General features: G+C 42.8%; 2 protein-coding genes across 5 annotated transcripts; one reads left to right on the forward strand and one right to left on the reverse strand.

Annotated features, from left to right (window-relative positions):
- Window positions 1–431: 431 nt before the first annotated feature.
- AKIP1 (A-kinase interacting protein 1) lies at window positions 432–5,395 on the forward strand. Its single transcript, XM_050337198.1, has 5 exons — window positions 432–540; window positions 805–882; window positions 3,917–4,021; window positions 4,305–4,355; window positions 5,252–5,395. Exons 1-5 carry the CDS (start codon window positions 442–444, stop codon window positions 5,393–5,395), a joined length of 477 nt encoding a protein of 158 aa, XP_050193155.1. The 5' UTR covers window positions 432–441.
- On the reverse strand, window positions 1,606–20,670 carry CUNH11orf16 (chromosome unknown C11orf16 homolog). 4 transcript variants are annotated; one of them, XM_050337195.1, is made up of 9 exons: window positions 19,072–20,670; window positions 16,542–18,851; window positions 12,989–13,181; window positions 12,060–12,210; window positions 10,701–10,929; window positions 9,257–9,922; window positions 8,710–8,897; window positions 6,795–6,989; window positions 5,686–5,878 (listed from the first exon to the last, which is right to left on the reverse strand). In XM_050337195.1, the coding sequence occupies exons 2-9, from the start codon at window positions 16,792–16,794 to the stop codon at window positions 5,804–5,806; spliced, it is 1,950 nt and encodes a 649-aa protein (XP_050193152.1). In that variant the 5' UTR covers window positions 16,795–18,851; window positions 19,072–20,670; the 3' UTR covers window positions 5,686–5,803. The 4 variants fall into 4 exon arrangements, with proteins under 4 accessions (XP_050193149.1, XP_050193150.1, XP_050193152.1 ...); XM_050337192.1 differs by lacking the exons at window positions 5,686–5,878; window positions 16,542–18,851; window positions 19,072–20,670 and adding an exon at window positions 1,606–2,382 and having other exon boundaries at window positions 12,989–16,256; XM_050337193.1 differs by lacking the exons at window positions 5,686–5,878; window positions 16,542–18,851; window positions 19,072–20,670 and adding an exon at window positions 1,606–2,382 and having other exon boundaries at window positions 8,705–8,897; window positions 12,989–16,256.
- Window positions 20,671–20,782: the final 112 nt, after the last annotated feature.

Consider the following 20,782-nt stretch of genomic DNA (forward strand, 5'->3'; position numbering starts at 1 on the left):
GCTGGTTCGGCAGCCCCTGCTCGCAGGGGGCCGAAACGCCGCGCGGTTTCTGTCACCGACCCAGGTGAGCGGGTTTTCCCTCGGGGAGCGGATGCAGGTGCTGCGCCCTCTCGCCCGCACCCCCCTCGCCCAGCCGGACATCGCCGCCTCCGCCATCGCCACCCTGCGCCTCGCAGGTCTAAAACGAAAACCCGCATCAGGCGGGCAGCCCCGCTCCGCTCCGCAGGGACCGCGGGGTGGAGGCCGAGCCGGAGCTCCCCGCACCGAGGCTGGCCGGGGCCGTGTCCCTCAGGATCTTGGATCCTTCCAGGCGCTCGCAGCCGGGGCGGGGCGGGGCCGCAGCGCCCCCTATCGGCGGGGAGGGGGCGTGGTCCCGCAGGGTGGGGCGGGCAGGGCGGGGCGGGGCGAGCGTGCGCGTGCGCAGGCGGCGTTGGCGGCGCGATGGAGGTGGCGCGCGCGGGGCGCACGGCCGGTCTGGCGCGCGATGTGCTGGAGCGCGCGCGCCGGCGCGCGGGGACCCCGGGCCCGGCCCCGGGACCGGTCAGTGACACCGCGGCCCGCTCCGCACTCACGGCTGAGGGGCCGCGCACCGGCGAGCCCTAACCAGCCTCCCAACACGCGCTTGGTCACTGCCTAACACACCCCCGCCCCGCGTTTTAGCTTCTTTTGGAGGCCGCGGGACAGCGCTGGGCCCCCCGGGGCCGTGCCACCCCAGGGGCAGCACGGAGCGCTTGCTGTTTGACCCCTTCGTGCCTCTAAGCAACGAGCACAGCGCTGGGTTACAGACAGTGTCTTTAATTGCAGGAGGAAGAATCCGAGCGTCTCAGTGCAGCCTTCGATTCGATCGTGAAGCTGATGGGTAAAGCCTCAAGGGAATGCGAGGTGAGGTTTCGCCCCCAGACCCGTGCAAAGGGGAATGTTCATGATGCGCCCGGCAGGCACCACTTTTACTGAGAAAATTAGACCTCGGTTTTGCTCATTGCATGGAGGGAGTTCAGCCAGTGAGCCTCTGATGCGGGCCCAGATGAAGACATTTGCGGCATTCACCATCATGCGGTAGCAGGGTACACGGCGGGTTTCAGCGGTGTTATCGCACCTGAGCTGATAAACACCACTGTCAGCATTTCCCACAGACAGCACCGGTAGCCTGGTACAGATTTTAGCAGAGGGTTTCTCCACTTCTTGATGGAAAGGCAATACTGTCCGAGAGGCAGAAATGTCAGGTGACATCAGAATTACATTGTGTCAGCCCATGCGCAGGTTTTTGTGTCACAATGTATGGAGTGTTTTCAGTGCTCCAAAGTATCTCTGCTGTGGAGTGGCTTTATGACATAGTAACTTTGTTTCCATCAAGCCAACGTGAACCACTCATGCTGGCTGAGTGTGTTCCAGGTGGTGGAAGTAAAGGGAAGTTTGAATCTCGAGCAAAGAGATTGTTTTACGTCATGCTTTTCCTCTGAATTTAGAGTTAACCTCCCCGGTATTGTGATTTAACCCACCAGCAACTAAGTACCAAACAGCTCATTCCCTTCCCTGGCCCCCTACCCTGGTGGGATGGGAGGAGAATCAGGAGAAAATAAAACTCGTGGGTTGAGAGAAGAACAGTTTAATAATTGAAACAAAGTAAAATATAATAACAGTAATTATAATAGCAATAATAATTGTAATGAAAAAGAGACAAAACCCAAGAACAAGGGATGCACAATACAGTTGCTCACCACCAATGCCCAGCCAGTCCCCAGACAGCGGTCAGCCCCCCCAGCCAACTCTCCCAGTTTATACTGAGCATGACAGTCCATGGCATGGAATATCCTTTTGGCAAGTTTGGGTCAGCTGTCCTGGCTATGCTCCCTCCCATCTTTTTGTGCACCTTCCTGCTGGCAGAGCATGAGACACTGAAAAGTCCTTGACTTAGGGTAAGCACCATTTGACAACCAAAACATCAGTTTGTTATCAACATTATACTTGTAACAAATCCAAAATACAGCACTGTACCAGCTACTAGGAAGAAAACTAACTCCATTCCCAGATGAAACCGGGTCAAACTCGATCTGGGATGTTGCCACTGGATGAGGATCTGGGCTCAGTTCTGAGCAGCACCATATCTTTGTGATAAGTAGAAATGGAGGGGTATGGCTTACAGATGCACAGCTCCGCTGCTTTCACGCTGGCTTTGGCTGCCAGGTGTCATTGCTCCATGGGGTGGATGGACCAGAAGCCCAACCTCTGCCAGCTCATCCTTGTGAACAAAGCCCTGCAGCCCAACTGCTGCGCTGAAGTCTCTGTGAACTCCAGCGCAGTTCACACCGGCTGTGCCCCTCGGGAGCTGGTATAACGCAGCAGGGAGATCGCTGTCTGCAGAGTCAACAACACAGGCTAAGTCTGCAATTACATTAGAGAAAACAGTAGTTCATCACACCAAATGATTAGATCTTAAGCAACTCCTCTATCATTTGAAAGCACTACACACACAGTAACCAGTTAATCCTGAAAACAACTCAGGCAGAATAGAGTTTTACACAAGATGAAACAAAAATACAAGTGTATAGAGATCCATCCTCAGCAGTAGACTTGGCAGTGCTAAGTTTAGGGTTGGACTGTATGATCTTAAGGGTGTTTTCCAATCTATATTATTCTATGGGTCTATCTTATGGCCTGTTAACAGCAACAGAGTTGGAAAAGCAGTGAATGATTTCCACACTTATGTATCAGCCAACACAGTACTGCTTCAGTCATTTCTGTAGAGAAGAACAGTCATAAAAGTGGGGAATTGTCAGACCTATAAGTTCACGGATAAAGTTTAAAAAGCACAAATAAAAATCCCCACCTGAACATAACCATTTGGGCACTTAAATACAAACAATTAAAATTGGGATTTAAGATGAGTTGTTTGGGGACCCAAGTTTACCCCTCATTACTCACCAGAAGTTTGATTTAATTTCTTTGCTCTGTGCCATCATGTAAAAGAATCCAGCTCACCTCCTGTGATACAGAGATATGCTGCAAAGGATTATGCAATAGGCCAGAGCATTTGATGCGTTTTGGGACGTGGCTCTACAGAAAGCACAGCACAAGCAACCAGATCTGTTGATTTGTGCATAAGCTCGAGGAATAAAGCATAGCAGTAGATCTGGAAATAATAATTACAACTGGCCTTATTTTTGTTATGTTTAGTCCTGACAGTGCGGGTCAAGGAAAACATAAGTGAAATAAAGTAGATATTTTGGAACTTTTTGGTCCCTGTGATCAAAAAGTTAACCCTGGGAGGAGTTCTTTGGTGACAACAGATGGCAGCAGAGCTGTACTCTAATATTTAATTTGCAGTGGGGAAGGTTCCAGCACCTTTGCAGCTGAACCAGAAGAGGGCTGCTATGGACTTAAATACAGTTCTCAAAACTGCTGTGCTACTGGTGCCAGCCTTGAAGACACTTTAGGTTCTTTACTGACTCAGTTTTAACATGTTCTGCTTTTAGAGTGCTGCTCCTGCATGTGCCCTGCAGAACCAATCTTCACTGGCTAGGTTGCAAAGCACCCAGCTTGCATATATGTCCTGTTAAGGACCCATAAATTGTGCCTTCCTCCACCAGAGCTTTTCTTAAAGAGCCTGATCAGGAAGGTATTTCCAGAGTATTCCTTCTGACATTTTCATGAGTTCAGTTCTGAGGTGCCAGAGTCCCTCCCTACGTCCTGGGTCAGGAGACAGGCTTCTAAAATCAGGGCTGACAGTCTTGTACCATAAGGCAGGTGTCCTGTGGACATCCAGGCATTGTTCTCATCCTCACAAGAGAACAAACCAGCCAATTAATACAGGAAGTCAGTCGCTGTGCGGTTCCACTTCCAACTGTAAATCTGCAGTAGCTGTGAGTATGGCCTCTGATGCCTCCCCATATAATACTCTGTTTCTGTTGTTGTGCAGAAGTACTATAGCTTCGTGGGAGCCCCGAGGTGCAAAGAGCATGAAATTAAACACATCTGCAAATACCACGGCAGGCAAGCAGAGGAAAGAGACGTGGAAGAAGAGGTAAGTAGGTACTTTCAGTTTTGATTTAAGGTTATTCCTTCCCTTGCAATGGGATAATTGTTATCCATCCGTCTCTGACAATGTACGTAGGTTGACAGTATGGACTTAGGAACATATGGACTGACCTAAGCCTTCTGTTGGGGGGTGGAGATAGTAACTTCTGGTGGCACCAAGCAGTGTCATATCAGTCCTTTCATGGACGGGAAAATTTCCTGCTCGTGACACATCACCTCACTTGGGCTGGAGGTGTTGTATCATTAGAAAACTATCTTTTTCTTTCCAGAGGACTGAAGCTTCCAGAGCACCCAGTCGAGCTCAAGCTTGCCAGCAACGTGTAAGTTTATAGAATACTTTGTTTTTAAATGGAGGTATTTGATAGCATTTCTTTATCATCGTTTTGCATCAAGCTGGTTAAAAACTGTGACAAATGTGGAGACTTTGATGACACAGAAGATTAACGAGTAGTGCATTCCCAATCCTTATGTACATATAGGCAGTAAAATGGGCACATAGAGAGTTGCACAGTTCATTAGAAGCCAGATTGTGGCATTCTGGCACATAACCAGTGAAGAGTCTGTACCAGTTAGACTGGTACAGAACATGAAACACTGATAAAGCTCTAGGCTTTTGTGAATTACATCAGCAGCAGTAAGGCAGCACTTCTCCAGTCTCACCTCACTTGTGATCCTTGAGGAAAAGTGTGCAGCAAGGCACACAGCAGTTGCTTAGCCACTTACTCTTGGCCCTCACACAGGCTCTCTGAAGACTCCTGTTCCTCCAGGAGAAGAAATCTGGTTTTATTTTTAAGAGCCTAACACCTCACCAAATCAATTTCAGGAACTGCTAAGCCACAACAGACGAGAAACACAAAATTTGTCCCACAGTACAAATTAGTGGGAGCACCCTTGTCATATGGACTGTTTTCCAGGTTTATGTTCAAAACTGTCTAGGTTGGTAACTTTCCGTTTTGTGAGACATAGATTATGGCACATTGATTACTTCCACAGATCAAGACATTATATTAAATACTTCAAGTATGGCACTTGTTAATTTTTGTACTGACAGGAACATTTCGCAGTTTTGTCCATGCTGATTTTGAAAAATCTTAGTAAGTTTATATAGCAGCTGAAATGTAATTTTTTTTAACCAAATTCAAGATTTTTATTTTTGTGGGAAATCTAGGATGACTAACCACTAATAAAACTTTTTTTTTTTTTTTACCTCCTAAAGACCAGACAAGCTTCCAAAGACTTGTATATCGAAGTTTCTCCTGGCATCTACTCTGTCACAGCGATCTCAGACGACATGGTGCAACAAACCCTCGTAGTAGATGTCAATGCAGGACAAAGTGTTGATGTAACTTTTGTTCTGTGATGTTTGTTGTTTCTTGACATCACAGGAATAAAATACGAGGCTCTTTTTACCGTGTGTAATGAACTATAAATAACCTTTTCTTCTTAGCACTTTAATAGCAGCTTCCTCTTTGGGACTCCATTTTTATGGTCTGTATATTTGTTTTCTACTTAATGCAATTATATGCAACCCACTTTGTACACTGATTTTATAAATATTTGTACATTGTGTGCCTTTTAAATCCAATTATGTGACTGTGTAATTCTAGATTCTTCTGCTTTAAACAATTAAAGATACAATCAGTGGAATAAAATACATAATCAAGCCTTTGTGATGACTGGTTCTTTTATATTATCCTCAGACAGAACCTTCACGTAGCATTGTGGAGTACAGAAAGCATGATCCATGTGGTATGAATATGGATGTACATTAGCTTCTGTAGGATGGCACTGATTTTAGAGCAGCTGGCTCACAATCCATTCTCTTTTCTGTACTTTTACTGTTCTAGTAAAGAAATAAAATGTAAAAGGAATTCACTACCTAGGACCCCAGCTCAGAAAGGTGCTTGAATATGTGTCAGATGTTCAGAGTAAAGGCACATAAAGTATTGACCCCTCAAGTCCTGTTTCTTTGCAGACCAGGCTCAACTCCAGTTAGCTGCCTTTTCTGAGGGTGGTGGGGTACCCTGAATTATCCTATTTCCTGCAGGGGAAAAGTACTGCTGAGCACCTGCAAACTGCAGCTTACAGCCAAGTTCACATGCTTTAGACATGAGCATTCCTGCTAACTAAACTCCCTGGATGCTTTACTTTCCTAAAGGATCAGGTTCCACGTTTAGAAATAGTGATGTGACCTATATAGATCTGTCATCTTTTTGTAGCTGATGTATTAAGGTTTCAGTAATTTTCATCAGAACATAAACCAGTGACTTGAATGCCGGGTCTCTAAGCATTTTGTTATTTGTTTCTACAGTAGCAGGTCTTTTACCCTCTGGCTACTTTGTCTTCTGCTTTAATCCTGAAAAATATACTTTCAGCTGTCAACTTGTATTGTTTCTGCATTCCTTCTGGCTTTCTACTAACAGAAATTGCTTTCCTGAATTCCTTTGACTCACTCCAGAGAACTGTAGACAAATTGGAGGTTTATTGGACTCTTGCTGTGCATCTATTCAGGCTTTTAGTGCTCATAGTAGTTCATCTGATCTCTCCAGAATTGAAAAGTCAAGTTTAAATAGTTAGGAATTTAATATCACACCTTGGAGTACAGAGTGAGAATGCTGAAGTTTGATGTGCGTGGAAATAAGAGTTTCTTGGTATTAAAACTACATAGTCATCCATAAAGATATTCTACTGAGACAGTACCTAAATCAGAACTTGATTTGCTTAATAAGTACAATGCTGATAGAGTATAAGCAGCTTACCTGAAATTTCAGTCCCTGAACTTCATCAGTTGTACATGTACTGAATTCTTGTTGATCGTGTTTGTCTCTTTGTTGCAAGCGAGCTCTGACATGGTCTGTAACATCAAGTTTGTCATCTCCCACGCAAGTCGCTTTACATTTATCATCTGACGCTCTTTTGTTTCTTCGTTTTTCTGATGCTGCAAAACCTTCTTCCTGGAGGACAGAAAACAAATCCCTTGGAAATCTAGGCTAAAAAAAGCATCAGTGTCTTTCTTTGTTAACTGCTGCTTTCCTGGCTGTACCTCTGCCTCACGTAGCTTTAACAATGGTATATTTTCTGTGCTAGTACAAACTTTACTGCTGAAAAAGAGAATTGTGCAGGAAGACCAAAGGATTTTCAGAAGCTGTTAGGCTTTGATTAAAAACTTTGCTACCTTAGGAGGATTTTTGTTGACTGCAGAGAGAGGACATCAGCCCCCCAGAGAGCACCTCTGGGAAGCCTACAGTCTAGCTCCACTTGTTTATTGCAAGTCACTTCTGATGCAGCGTGTATCACATGATAAAGCTGCCTCAGCTATCTCAAAGAGTAGCAATGTATCTTCTGGGTTTAAAATCACCAAGGGCTATTTTACAGGAATAAAAGTATGTCATGATACTCTGTATTACCACATTGTGCCCACTGCTGTGGTTCATGCTGCCCGTTTGGGGATAGAATTTAACAATTCTGGTTTCTCATTAGTTTTGCCACAAGGCAAATCATGTCACTTCACCGCACAGCTGTGACACTTGCTAACATACAGCATGTCTGCCTGAAGCTCCACACTAGCTTGTAAATGAATTAAAAAGGTGTGTAATTATGATTATTTAAATAATAAAGTAGAATAGAAAGTAGGAGCCATACAGTTAATAAGTTGGTAAGCATCTGCTTAAAATGAATGCATATAAGTATGAGAATACAAGACGTCTTCCAGTATATTCTCTGTTCAGTAAGACATGTCATTAACAGATTCATCTTCTCCTAAATGTGCACAGTTAGAATGTTCAAAGTTTTTTTTGCAGTCAGCTCACAGTAGCAAGAGCATGAAGGTACAGAGGAGCTAATATTTTATTTCTAATATATAATTTATTAATTGTAACCCAGATGCTCTTGTGCTGACGTTCTCTTTCATCTTCCAATTCTTCCTGTAAGATTTTTTCTTCCTGTTTTCTGTGCTTGCTTTTTTTAGCATTCATGTTCTGAATTTTTTTTCCAAGTTTTTCTAAAGCAGGAGGGGATCATGGCCAACAGAAACCAGGCCTAAAAACCAGGGTGTCGTCCTTGTTCCTAGCTGTGACACAGTTTGCTTACTCTGTATCCCCAGCTTTAGAGTAGGGATCTGCTGTTTAAACTGCTTGCTTCTTGCAAGGGAGTAAGAGAAGAAACTCAGCAAAAACTGCGTACTAAATAATCCACTTTTATCTTTCAGAGACAGAGATTGTGACAATCAGAATTTGACTGGCAGAGCTCAGCACCTTTACAGATTAGAGTCTTTCCTTGTGTTTTATTGCTGCTGACAGTCACATCTGTCCATTTCTAGGGCCACTCATGTAGGTCCCTACTTCCACAGGACTTCACTGAGTTGCTGTCAGTGGGCATTTGGCAGGTTTCTGAACTGAACTGGGCATTATTGAATGCTCACACGGTTACTGGCATAATCAGTTCTATTTTACCAATAGATTGGTAAAAATACCCTTCCTTAGGGTTTGGGAATTTTTGTTTCCTGTTAGTGAAGTTTCCTACCTATCAGAAAACAGGTGGATGGCCTTAGCAAAGCAGGTAAGTTAAAAACCATGTAGCTTTCTTCCCAGCTCCCAGACCATTAATGAGAATATCTTTTCCATTCAAACAAACCTCATGCTTACATAACTACACTATTAATAGAGATTACCTTACCCCCAATGATGGCTTGAAATCTTGGTCTCTTAAGATTTCTTTCATTGTGAGTTGCCCTCTGGGAGACAGCTCAATGGTTTCAAACATTGCACTCTGATTAGCTGGGGCCACACGGGATGTGTCCCCAGTGGAGACGGCTTTGGATTCCAGCTTGCCCTTTGTACATGTGCTGCTGCAACTGCCAAGTCCTGGGAAGGAGTAAAATTGTATGGAAGAGTAAAACCAGAACTGAAATGGAGAATCATTTGTTTCAGAAGAGAGAAAATGCAACTTAAGCCTGACAGGAATTTTTCCAGGTTATTCAGCATGGACTAGCTATGCAGGTTAACGAAATTAATTGTTGTGGTATTCTTCCATGAGATGAGGTGCTAAATGCCAGATGAGGCAGCAGAAACACTGGGGAGGGAGAAGTATTTTATCAGAGACTGACATGCAAATTTACAGTACTAATACCAATAACCTACAAGCAAAGTGAGTGCCCTGCCCAGAGCACATTTGGTTTTGTTGCCTCCTACTGCTCCTTCCCTGTGGGGGTGTTAAAAGGTACCTGGATTACTGGATTGTGACTTGTGGTGGCTTCTTTTCCAGTATTTCCACTGAGGTCTTGCAGAATCCTTTAGCTTGGGCTTTTCAAGACAGCCACAGCCTGCGTTAACAGCACTGTCCACCACAGTACTCCTAGTGGGGAATGCCTTCAGGTCCCACCCTGAATCAGAGGAGGCTGAAGATGTAGCCACAGATGCAGCTGCTTCTTGGTTTGTGCCTTCCAGTTCTAGAAGGTATGGAGAGGGCTCACTGCTGGACTCTGCCTCTTCAGATTTGTTCTGAAAGACCAGAGACCTGGGTGGAAGAGGCCACCAGGCACCAGCACGGGGGTGACAGCAGCAGGTGCACCTTACACACACTGACAAACAGCACATGCCACCACCACAGTGGCAGTGGAAACGTGGCCAGCAGGGTGAGCAGAGCAAGCAGTGCTTGGCAAGGCTGTGTCCAGCACAAACAGGAATCAGGGCTAGTTTAGGACTGCAGGGAAAAACACAAGAATTAGCATCTGGGCTTTCTCTGGGCTTCACCCTGCTGGTGAAGGGCATGTGGATCATCTCTACAATCCTCTCCCACAGGCCAGAAGGGATCCACAGAGCCACATTACGTGGGAGTTTCACTTTCTTATCATTCCAGAACTGGACTATAATTTCTTCATCTTCTGAGGCTGTTAAGAGAAAAAGTAAGCAGCCATAAGCAGCTGGCCTGCCTGGGCTGTGCACATACACAGATGAGGCTTTGCAGCCCTCTACTCTTTCTACTCCTGTCAAGCAGCAGGATCAACTATCACCCCTCTATAGCATCTGACCATAATGTTGTGGGGAGTGGAGTGGGCAGGTAGGGCACCATCACTAAAACAACAAGCCTGGCAGCATCTTTCCTCCCAGTTTGTCATCAGATGAACAAGAAAATGTTGACTGAGTAATCTTTGTTGTTACTGCCAAAGTTAGCAGCAATGCTCAGAGAAAAGTATTTTGGTAAGTCAGTGGAGCTTGACTGTCAAATGTGGGAAAAATGAATGAGCTGTTGAAATCTCCTACGTTTGGGTGATAAAATCACCCCCAGATGTACCATTTGTTACAAATGTGAGCATTAAGATCAGATTAATGCTTCCTGAAAGTTGCCTCATTTGTATCCCTTGCGAAAAGGCCACAGTCCTGCACATGGCAGACACAGCCCTGTCCCAGCAACACCCACAGACCCAGATGACATTTGTATGGGTCACAACTTCCTTAGGGTCAGACCGATGAGGTTTTATACACAGATATCCATCAGTAAGCCCCATCAGCTCCTGTAAGCTTTAAGCAACACTAAACTGTACTCTGTGCACTGTTATTCCTCTGGCAGTAGCAGTGACAAGAGTTTATCGTGACAAGGGTTTATCCTGGCAGTTTCAGATGTGTTCCAGAGCAAGATGAGAAGGGAGAGGACAACACCTTTCTTACCTCGTAAGGGGTCCCTTGTCTCAATGCCCGTGAGGATGGTTCCTGGGCCATACCTGGCCATATCTGGCTCCCATGGTGCCAGCACTTTGTCTCCAGGGAGTAAGGAGTGCTTCATCCCATTCACATACTCCAGAATGTCATCCTTTGCTGTTTTTTGCACACACACTGGATGCTTTCCACAATTCGCAAGTGGTTTGGCAAACTCTACCAGGAACATGCCCCTTTCGCTCTGTTACCAAGAACAAAATACCAGCTCCACTGGAAAACAGTCTATAATGTGTCAGGTCATGCAACCCTCAGCAGGAGGCCATCCTGTGCCTACGTGACTAGGCCAAACCCAGCCTGAACAGTAGTTAAATAGTGTGTGGTGTTAGCCCAGCGTTGAGATGGCCAGAAAAATCTTCAAGAGGCTCACTAGAAAGCAGGATAAGCAAAGCATATGCTAGTCACTGCCACTAGCATCTGTATTTCCTTTCCCAAGAGAAAAAGCTACAGACACTGGAACTGGATTTCACAAACACCACCATGCGTGCCAAGTAACAAGGGACACTGAGGCCAATCAGACCTGTTCTTAAGTCATGCCTAAGTCCTTCCTCATTACATACCACACTAACTCTGCTTCTTGGGGGGTTTGTTGGGAATTTTTATTTTCTTTTACACTAAGGCCTGTCAAGAGGCTTTCCATCAACAATGAAGCAAAGCACTTCCCTGTTCTTGAGAAAGAATAGGCTCTTTTTTGTGTTACGTTTGAAGTGCTAACAAACTAATGAATTAAAGCTTTCAAGCCATTGGTGTGTAGCTGGCTCAAGGTGGATGTGTGTACATAAAACACTAACCCTTTTCCTGTGCTATTGATGGTTATGTGTGTACACACAACAGCAGCCCCTACACTGCTTGCAACAGCACTCAGGCTGTCTGAGCCTGGCTCAGTGCCCAGCACCAGCAGAGGCAGAGGGCTCCTCTTGCAAGGTGCACAACAGCACTGCTTTCACCAGGAAAGGGAGTCTGGGGGGCACCCCTTTCCTGCACAAGATGAGGATCCCTGAAACACATCTGCTCAGTGCTAGGGATGGGCTCAGCAAAGGAGGCCGAGAAGAGCATCGTTAGTTTATTTGGGCCTCAGGCTGTGCTGCACACAAGAGGCTCACATGGCTTGTCAGGCTGCAGGAGGTAAGGAACAGCCTGGAATCAGGCATGTTGGGAGCTTTATGAATCAATAAAACCATCAGTTCCAGCTGCCCATGTGATCTGTTCTTTAATTCATGCACCAGCTGAAACCAAAACTGCTACACTGAACTCAGGTGGTGTGTGAGGGCTGCTCCCTATTACCCACACCCATGTTACTGTACCATTGCTCACCTCTATCTCCTCTTTTACTGTACCATGGTAATAAAATCCATCTTGTTCCCTTCTCACCAGCACAGGCACGTTGCTGCCTATGCACACGGATCTCCCCAGTCTCTCCCAAGCCAGGTTGGGGGAATGGAGGCAGTGGCTAATCCATTGGCACCTCGAAGAAAAGAAAATGGATCAGCAGTGAGAGAAGCAGCTTCTGTAGGTCATGAAAACAAATCTTTTAAGATTTAAGAACTGGAACACTCCACCTCATTTTGTAGCACTCCCACAGGCCAAAGAATGTGGGAAGAAATAGAACACTTGGTTCTGCGGGGACAATTCCTTCATCTTGGGAAAAACACATCAGTGCCTGCTTTTACCCAGATTTCTTTGGGTGTAGGTTTACAGGAAGTGAGACAGTAGTCTGCTGGAATCCTGGGCCAGGAATACCTGCACTATCCCTTTGCTGTTTATGTGGTGAGACAATGCAACCCTTCTCCAGCACAGAGCACAGCGTAGGTGTGCTTGAGAATGCTGTAGCTGATGGTTTACTCTGAAGCATTCAGGGAACAGCAAAGCAGAGAAGTAAACAACCAAGCTGCTGGTTGATGACAGGTTCAAGATCAGAACTGGAAAAATAATCCCCTGTCACAAAGCATTAGAAACATTTCACAGAAGACAGCTGCTAATGCAAGATGCTTTTATTTATCCAAATAATATTATAGGAATGTTTCTTTGATAGGAGGCTTACTCAGGCTTTGCTTTTCATAATCTCCAAGGTAGCAAATTACTTTAGTTAAGACCATGTGAAAAACTGCCAGTGCAGGGGTGGGAAAGCTCAAATGATGTTCAAACTGCTAATTTATTAATCTGACACACCAGCCTGATTTATCCTAGTAGATATCATGGGGGGAAAAACCAAAACACAGACTTAAAAAGGAACTTGATTTTACCTCTGGGGGGTGAGGGGCTCTGCGATCCAGGCAGGATACACAACAAAAGAGCTCCTGTAGGTGGGGTTAACAGTTGTTACAATGCTGGAACATGAGAACTTGTCCAGAGCTGGCCTCACACTGCAATACCTGTGACCTGTAGGCAGGAACCCTTCCAAATGAGCCATTCTTGCAAAAGCAGATACCTGCAGGACTCAGTCGTGATCTGTTGGTAGAAAAGAGACAAAGTACTGGCGTTTCTAACACAAGAAAATGTTTTCCAGTGTACCTCAAAAACTCAGTTATTTTTATTACTTGTTTATTCTTGTTTAAAAACACTGAATTCAGAATATTCAGACTTGCATTTGGCCTGATGTACCCATACCACTGCCTTCAGTGATCTTCACTCACCCAAATCCCGACCTGGAAAAGGGACAGAAACACCAAGGGAAATGACATGAAATCTCCAAATGCTATGAAAATCTCCAGAAAAAGAATAACTTTCACCTCCCTCCAACACTGTTTCCCTCTGTAATGTCCAGCTCTCTTTTCTTATACCTACACTCTCCTTTAAAGCTTTCTTGCACACAGTGCCAGCCAAACCTTCACTGTTTTACAAGCTGAGACAGAAATTACACCTGAAGTTGACAAGCTGAGTAAACATGACAGTTTTTGAACGTGATATTATATTACAGTTGCCTGTTATTTATTTATAGGGATGTATTAAAAGGAAATATTTTGATCTTTCAGCTGTCCTGTCATGTTTTATAGCAGTAGGATTATGGCTTGCAATGAGAAAGAATGAGATGCTCAGATGTGACAAGTGATAACTATTCAGAGGCTGTCACAGTAAGATCAATGATGTGATGCTATCTCTGGTAATTTTAAAAGATGTAGTAGACAAGCTTCCATTCATATTCCTTTTTCTTTTTTTTTTTTTTTTTTAACATTGCTTAGAAAGGTTTAGCATGTTTAGGGTAAAATTTGCATGAAAATCCAACAGCATAAAACTTAAGTGCTTTATTTTACAAAATGCAGTTTAAGCACTCCTGTTTATATGATATTTTGTCTCTTATCTAAGAAATATCATCTGGAAGTCCTTTTTTGTGGAGACTCTCAGACATACATAAGTTCAGAAAACCAGCACAGCAAACCCAGTAAGAAGAGTGGGTTAACTGCTGCAGAATGCATCTTTAAGTCAGCAAATCAACACAATACATCCACTTGTTTCATAACTATACAGATCCCCTATTATAAAATCAAAACAAGACAGAATCAGTAATACTTTGCAAAGAAAATGCAACTATCACTTCTACGTGAAAGCACATTCTAAAGCCATTCAGCACTGTTACTGCTGAGGGCAGGGACCCCTATTTCTGTACAAAATAAAGGCAACCACGCTATATATTCTGAGATTTTCTTTCTGGATAACTCCAAATAGTTTGACACATCGGAGTTTCAAACTTACCAGCTATTGGAAACAGTGTATCTGGTCGATTTGGATTTCAGCCGAGTGCAGAAATCCTGCCCTTTTGCCTGTTGGGCACAGGAAGCCTTTTGGTGCCAGTGTTTCCAGGTTGCTATGGAGGTTGCCACAGTTGTTACTTCCAGGATTGGACATCCTGACTTTAGCAGTTAAAAACCAGTGGAACAGGACTACCGAGAGGACTTTTTGTCTGCCACACATTCACTCACTGTTCAACTCCCCATGGATTTAGATACTGCACTAAAAGGCTGTAGGAGCAGAGAAGGGATTATAAGAGAGCTCAGTGTCCTCTAGGCCTACTCTTGCAGGGTAAAAACAGCATCAAAGCTACAGTTCAGATTTGAGGGGGGAAAAAAGCCCACCACCACAGGGCATGACAAATAAATTGGTTTGAAATATGAATAGAAAGGCTGAAGCTGAGACAAATCAAGGTCAAGTCGCTTTACAACTTTCTCCTTTCACACTAAGGGAAAGTATTAATGAATTCTACTCCTTTCCTATAACATGCCCCTCAAAAACATGACAGAATATAATGCAGAAATCCACCTGTTAATCTCTGTTGTGATCCCTAATCTTCGTTTCCTCCTTAAAACAGAGTTAACAATCAGGGTTTGATTTTTTGTTTCCTTGGTTTTGTGTTTGTGGGGTTTTTTGGAGGATGTGTGTTTGGAATGCTTAATTGCCTTTCGCAGGCATCTTCCAATTCACTGCTATAAAAACAACATAACAGGGGGGATGACTGCCATTAGAGACAAGGATACATTACTTAAGAAGTCTATAACCATTTTTTGTGCATCCACTGCACATGCTACATGCTCTCGTGCTGTCAGCAGAATTGCTCAACATCAATAATACAATCCCCTTACACAGAGCAAATGTTAAGAACACTTTTACCAGTTGTGAGCCAAACTCTCTTCATCATCTTCACACAAATCTGTTCTACAACACTTAACTGAAACCATCAACAGTATAGAGGAACAGGCTGGGAGGCTGTGGAAGACCAACCCAGACCTCAACCATTATCAGTCAAAGTCCTGAAAAATTTCTGTTGCAGGGTTGTTTTTTCCCCACAGCCAAGACCTTCACAACCTTCTTTATACAGTGTAATGGGTGAGCAGTTCTAGTAATTTTTCAGGGTAGTGACAGCCAAATAAGAATCCAATTTTCAACTAAAATTAGGCTAAGTCAGTAGTTTTCAATGTAATTAAAATATTCATTAATAAGAAAACAATGAAACAGCACATACAAAACTTAATGCTCTTCCTGTGTTCAGTAACTGTTTCAGAAAGCTGCTACCCTACTCTATTTCTCCCTTTTAAACTAAGTTATCCTTTCTGCTGGCATCTAACAACACTCCTTGGAACCTTTAAAAGGGTCTTTTAAGAGAAACACTGGCAATCATGGATCTTTTAATAAAGTGTATGTGAGATTAAACCAGTAACATTACAAAAAATTAGAAGAATCTCAGTCCCATCAATAGGAAGATTTTATTTTAAAGCAAGCAGATTGTGATGATACATAGTTACTTCAACACATAGAGGTGTTACATTTTTAGCTTGGTGATAAATTTAGAAACACTTCCTGATTTTCATGAATTAACTTAGGTCATTCAGCCGAGATTTTCCCAGTGGTCTTCTTCGTATCTAAGTGTAGTTACTATCTGCAAAACTACAGCTCTTGTGTGGGCTGATACTGACGTGTGCTACGAGCTGCTCCCAAGATGTGCCAGGAACACACACGTCATTAATGGAGTGGCTACCACGTTCCCAGACACGGCACCTTTTGCTTGGTCGGGAAGACTTTAGATCGCCTGCAAAAGCTGGTTCTGTTTGTTGATTGCTTTAGGTGCCTGGTTTGGCTCTGTGACATTTTTTCCTGCCACCACAGAATCACTGCACAGAACGGACTGCAGGTACCTAATGTATTTTATTGCAGCACGGAGTGTCTCTACCTTGCTGAGCCGTTTCTCCAAGTATTCCTTGGGCAGGTGATGCCTCAGCTTAGCATAGCCTTCATTGACACACTTAACCCGCTGCCTTTCCCTCTCATTCCTCTTCCTGATGAAAGCTGGCCCATAGGAGTACTCACTTCTGTGGAAACTGGAATGGGGCATTTGGTAGGGAAAGGTACAGGGCTCACTGTAGAAGTTCTCCGTGATGAGATGCTCAGACACAAAAGGAAGGAATGACAAATCTTCAGAGCAAGTGACCTGGTTTGGTGTTTCTGGGTACACGTGCAACGTGACCAGTGGGTCGGCACAGAAAGGCCGGGCCAGTTGTATGCGCTGTGTCTCAGTACAGATGAGGTTACAGCAGCTCTTGCCATCCATCAGGTTCTGCATTTAACCTGGAGACACACAGTTAGTTACATAACAGTTTAAACAACTCTTACTGAACAGTAACAAAAACACCTCACGCAGGCCTACCAACACTTGGCCTCACTGGCATTTTCCAGAAGAGATTTTGAATGCATTTGTGACATTTCAGAAAGGTGTTATAAGATCACAAGATAGAGCGAACAATTTGCCATTTGAAAATACAGAAAGTGTAAGTCAACAACGCTGATTAAAATAATTCACAACAGGAAAGAGCATGCAGTCTCCTTTCACCTCTGATTTTGAAATTAAGAGCATCTACATACTCCACATTGGCCTAGATTGCTCCAAATCCACCAAAACTTACATCTCTACAGAATATAAACAAAGCAGGTCAACATCTGAGACATTCCTTCCACCCCCTTCTCCTGAAAAATCTACAATTCCAGTAAAAGACTCCATATTCATACAAAAAAGCCTTCAAAGTCAAATCATTTTTTCTCTCTATTCATTTAATGTCTCATTTACCCCACTATCTTAAAGAGTTTAAAAACTTGTGCAGAGAATGGATCTCAATCTTAATTTCATGTCTGTCAGGTATTGTATCCACTCAACACATAAAAGGTTTAAAAGAAGTTTAGAGAATTTAGAAAGAAGAATTTCTGCTAAGTCTAACATCTCCTTGGGTCCTCATGCTCCTCCTGCACTCACCTGCAGATTAAACACAGATATGAAATATTAAATACAATCCTATTGATAGAGGACTGTGAAATAATCATTTAAAAGAGAAAATGTATGTCCTAGTAATACTAAGAAAGACTGCACACAGTTCTTGGGGCACTGCTGTAACTCAGACTGGCCTACTAAAACCCCATATCCTCTCTTCAGAGCAGCACTACAGTAGGTGTAACTATTTAAATCATCTTTTCATATTTATTACAAAGATAATCTTGCAGTGGTTTATAGGAAGCTACATTATAATGCCTCCCCAATATCATTATTCAAACAGCTAAATATCAGCATAAGTGATGTAATAATGTAATAATGTAATGACTGTCACCTAATAGCTACTTAAAATACACTTGAAATAACTAGTTAATTTTTGAAGAATTGCTGTGAGCCATCCTCACAGCTTTAAGGCAATACTTGCCTACACAGAATTTATCCAAAAATGGTCTTACTCACCACCATCCACTTGCACATCAATACACTGCTGTCTAAAGCACTTAGGTCATATTACATCCTCTAAAAAGGAAACCATACCTGAATGTTCAGCTAGGTTACTAGACACATCTAGATTCCATACTCACAAAAATCTTGCAAAGCTTCAAATGCTCCCATCACAGCTCCATAACATAAATGGGATCCCCCGAATCCTTCACAAGGATATGGGGATATTGTGATGTTTTCTAATGACTTCATACCTGCCATGTTTATACAGAGAATTTTTACTCAGTATGGACCTGTCCTCACAACATATTCTATGAAAATGCCTCTGAACTCAGTGTTGTCTCTTATTCTAGTGCACACAGGTTTCACAACAGAAATCCTATGAGTTAAGAATTCATTTACAGCAGGCTGTTAGACATGAGTTAAAGTCACATGCATCTTAAACAGGTGCTTACTTAAACAGGAATACACACCCATTTCACATTAATACATATGCAAAAAAATAAGAGGTGAATATACACTCATCATAAAAATCAAAACAGCATCCAGTCATCTTTCCTTTTTCTACTTACGCAGGTTATTGTCTAAAAACTTTCTACTGCTGACAACCTAAAAACATACCTGAAGAAAAAGTCTGCTACACAGCAACAAAAATTTACAGCAAAACATCACTACAGAGTAAGAAATCAAAACCAACACAACTCCTCAAGAAGAGATACCTGCAGTATTTGATGCTTAGTACTGATAATTCTGCTGCACAACAGCATTACATAAAATCTGCTGCCTTACTACTTGCACAAAGTGCAAAATGCAAGTGTTAGGAACATTTTCCTCTTAGACCAGAGACTCACCAATCTTCAGATGGAAGTAAAATCCAAGGAAACAAGACGTGCTATTTTAAGAGTGATGAATACCTGAAAATATCCGAACGATATTAAAAAAAAAAAAAAAAAAGAACAAATTAATGTTCCATTTTTCTTACACCTTATTAAATAAGAGATCATTTTAAACAGGGTTCAGTTCATTAAAGAGCTATGGAAGCATTGCTAGTGAATGGCTGGTAGCAGTGACTTACAAAATCACTGATACTCAGTGAAGATCTTGGTTAGATACAGCAACATGCAAGTCTCTTACCTGAATTGTGTCGCTTGTTCCGCTGAGTCAATGACTGCTGCAATTTATAGTCAATTGACAACATGCAAAGTAGCTTACAGTTAGATCTGCTCATTTCTGGTTGGGCTCTTCCACCCACACCACAGCTATGATGGCAACAAAACTTGGCACCAAGGGCTAGAAATTTTCAAAGTGTTATTGAATACGTCCAGATTACCTGAAAAAGTATGAGGTGCGTACTTTGTTTACTTCCTGTATGTATTCTGTTACAGTTTACTAAAGCAGTATTTTCACTTATTGGCATTTCATACTTTAATGCCAAAATATAACAATGATCTAGAATTTAGGTAAACATTCACCATCAAGGCATAAGCAAATTTTCACAGTTTCATTTTGAACACAGAAGAATGGCATTTATTAAGAGGAAACTTGTGATGGATTTGTCTCCATTAGAGGTGAGGACACATTAGTTAGCTTAACACCCTCAAATTTAATCTGAATTCTACTGTCATTTTGGGAAATTTCCTTACTGTTAGGAAGTATAACACCATATAAAAGGTGAATATATGTAAGAAGAGGTAAGATTTGAATACAGGGAACAATCGGTAGCAAGACAAACATTTTGAAGCTTTGCTTAAACTTAGAAACATAGTATGGAGCAATCAGTCTGTATAATCCCATGTATACAGATCATTTTCATATCAGTATATAGCTGTCCAATTGTACAGATCCAAAGAAATAGAACACATATCCTCAAAATTCCCACATTTTACAGCATTAGCTCAACACTTTGGATTATCCCACTATTTGGCCCTTCTATCAGTATAACCACACCAAAAAATCCAAACCCAAAACCAGTTTAACTTAAAAATTTCAGAAGACACTGTAAGATGAGAAACACTTGATCTACTACCAAGAGAGCTACATACACTCAGTCTTGTCCTCTTGAGACTGTCAGACATCAAGGAAACATTCTGTTCCTGCTGCCTTGTCTGAAGCCACAGTGCTGTATTTGGCATCCTCCGTCCCACACCAGCTTCAGGCCTTGTCAGAAAGGCAGCCAAGAGGCAGAACATCTGCCAGGACTGGTAGACAGGCATGTGCTCAACAAACAAATTGCATTATTTTTCCCTAGAGGACCCTAAGTACATCACTGTTGTAAGAGTATCCACTGATCAACATTCCACTCATCAGGGTGGGATGCTGAACACAGTATCTTGAACCAAGGCTTGGTTTTATTTTTCTTATCCTTGTGGGTTTTGTTTGGTTTTAAATTTAAAGCAAGAATCCTGTGCATCCACCAATTAGCCATCTGCTACAAATCCCTCCAAATGAACTCAGCTTTGGAAGACTACAGGACTGACAGGGGAAGGAAGCTCTGTATCTGCAAAAGAGCTCAGTCAATGCAGATGTTATGGGACAATTATGTCTTCACTCCTGATGTGGCAGAGCTATACAGACAGGGCTGTGGACTAAGCAAGCTAAAACTGCACCCCGAAACATGTACCCATGTACCACTTCCTTCCACACTGGAACTGAAAACCATAACAGACAATAATGTACCTACATATACACAACTACATTTGAGTCAGGGATTAAAAGTTTTTTTCAGTTAACAATTCAATGAGACTTTCTTTATCTAATCACTCAACAAGTGCATGTTTCTACCCTGAAGCATTTTTAGAGAAGTACTTTTATAGATGGGATTTCCATGCAGCACAATGAGGGAGAC

Source organism: Myiozetetes cayanensis, unplaced genomic scaffold (genome assembly GCF_022539395.1).
Source record: "Myiozetetes cayanensis isolate MyiCay16 unplaced genomic scaffold, myiCay2020 scf6-25, whole genome shotgun sequence".
NCBI lineage: Eukaryota > Metazoa > Chordata > Aves > Passeriformes > Tyrannidae > Myiozetetes > Myiozetetes cayanensis.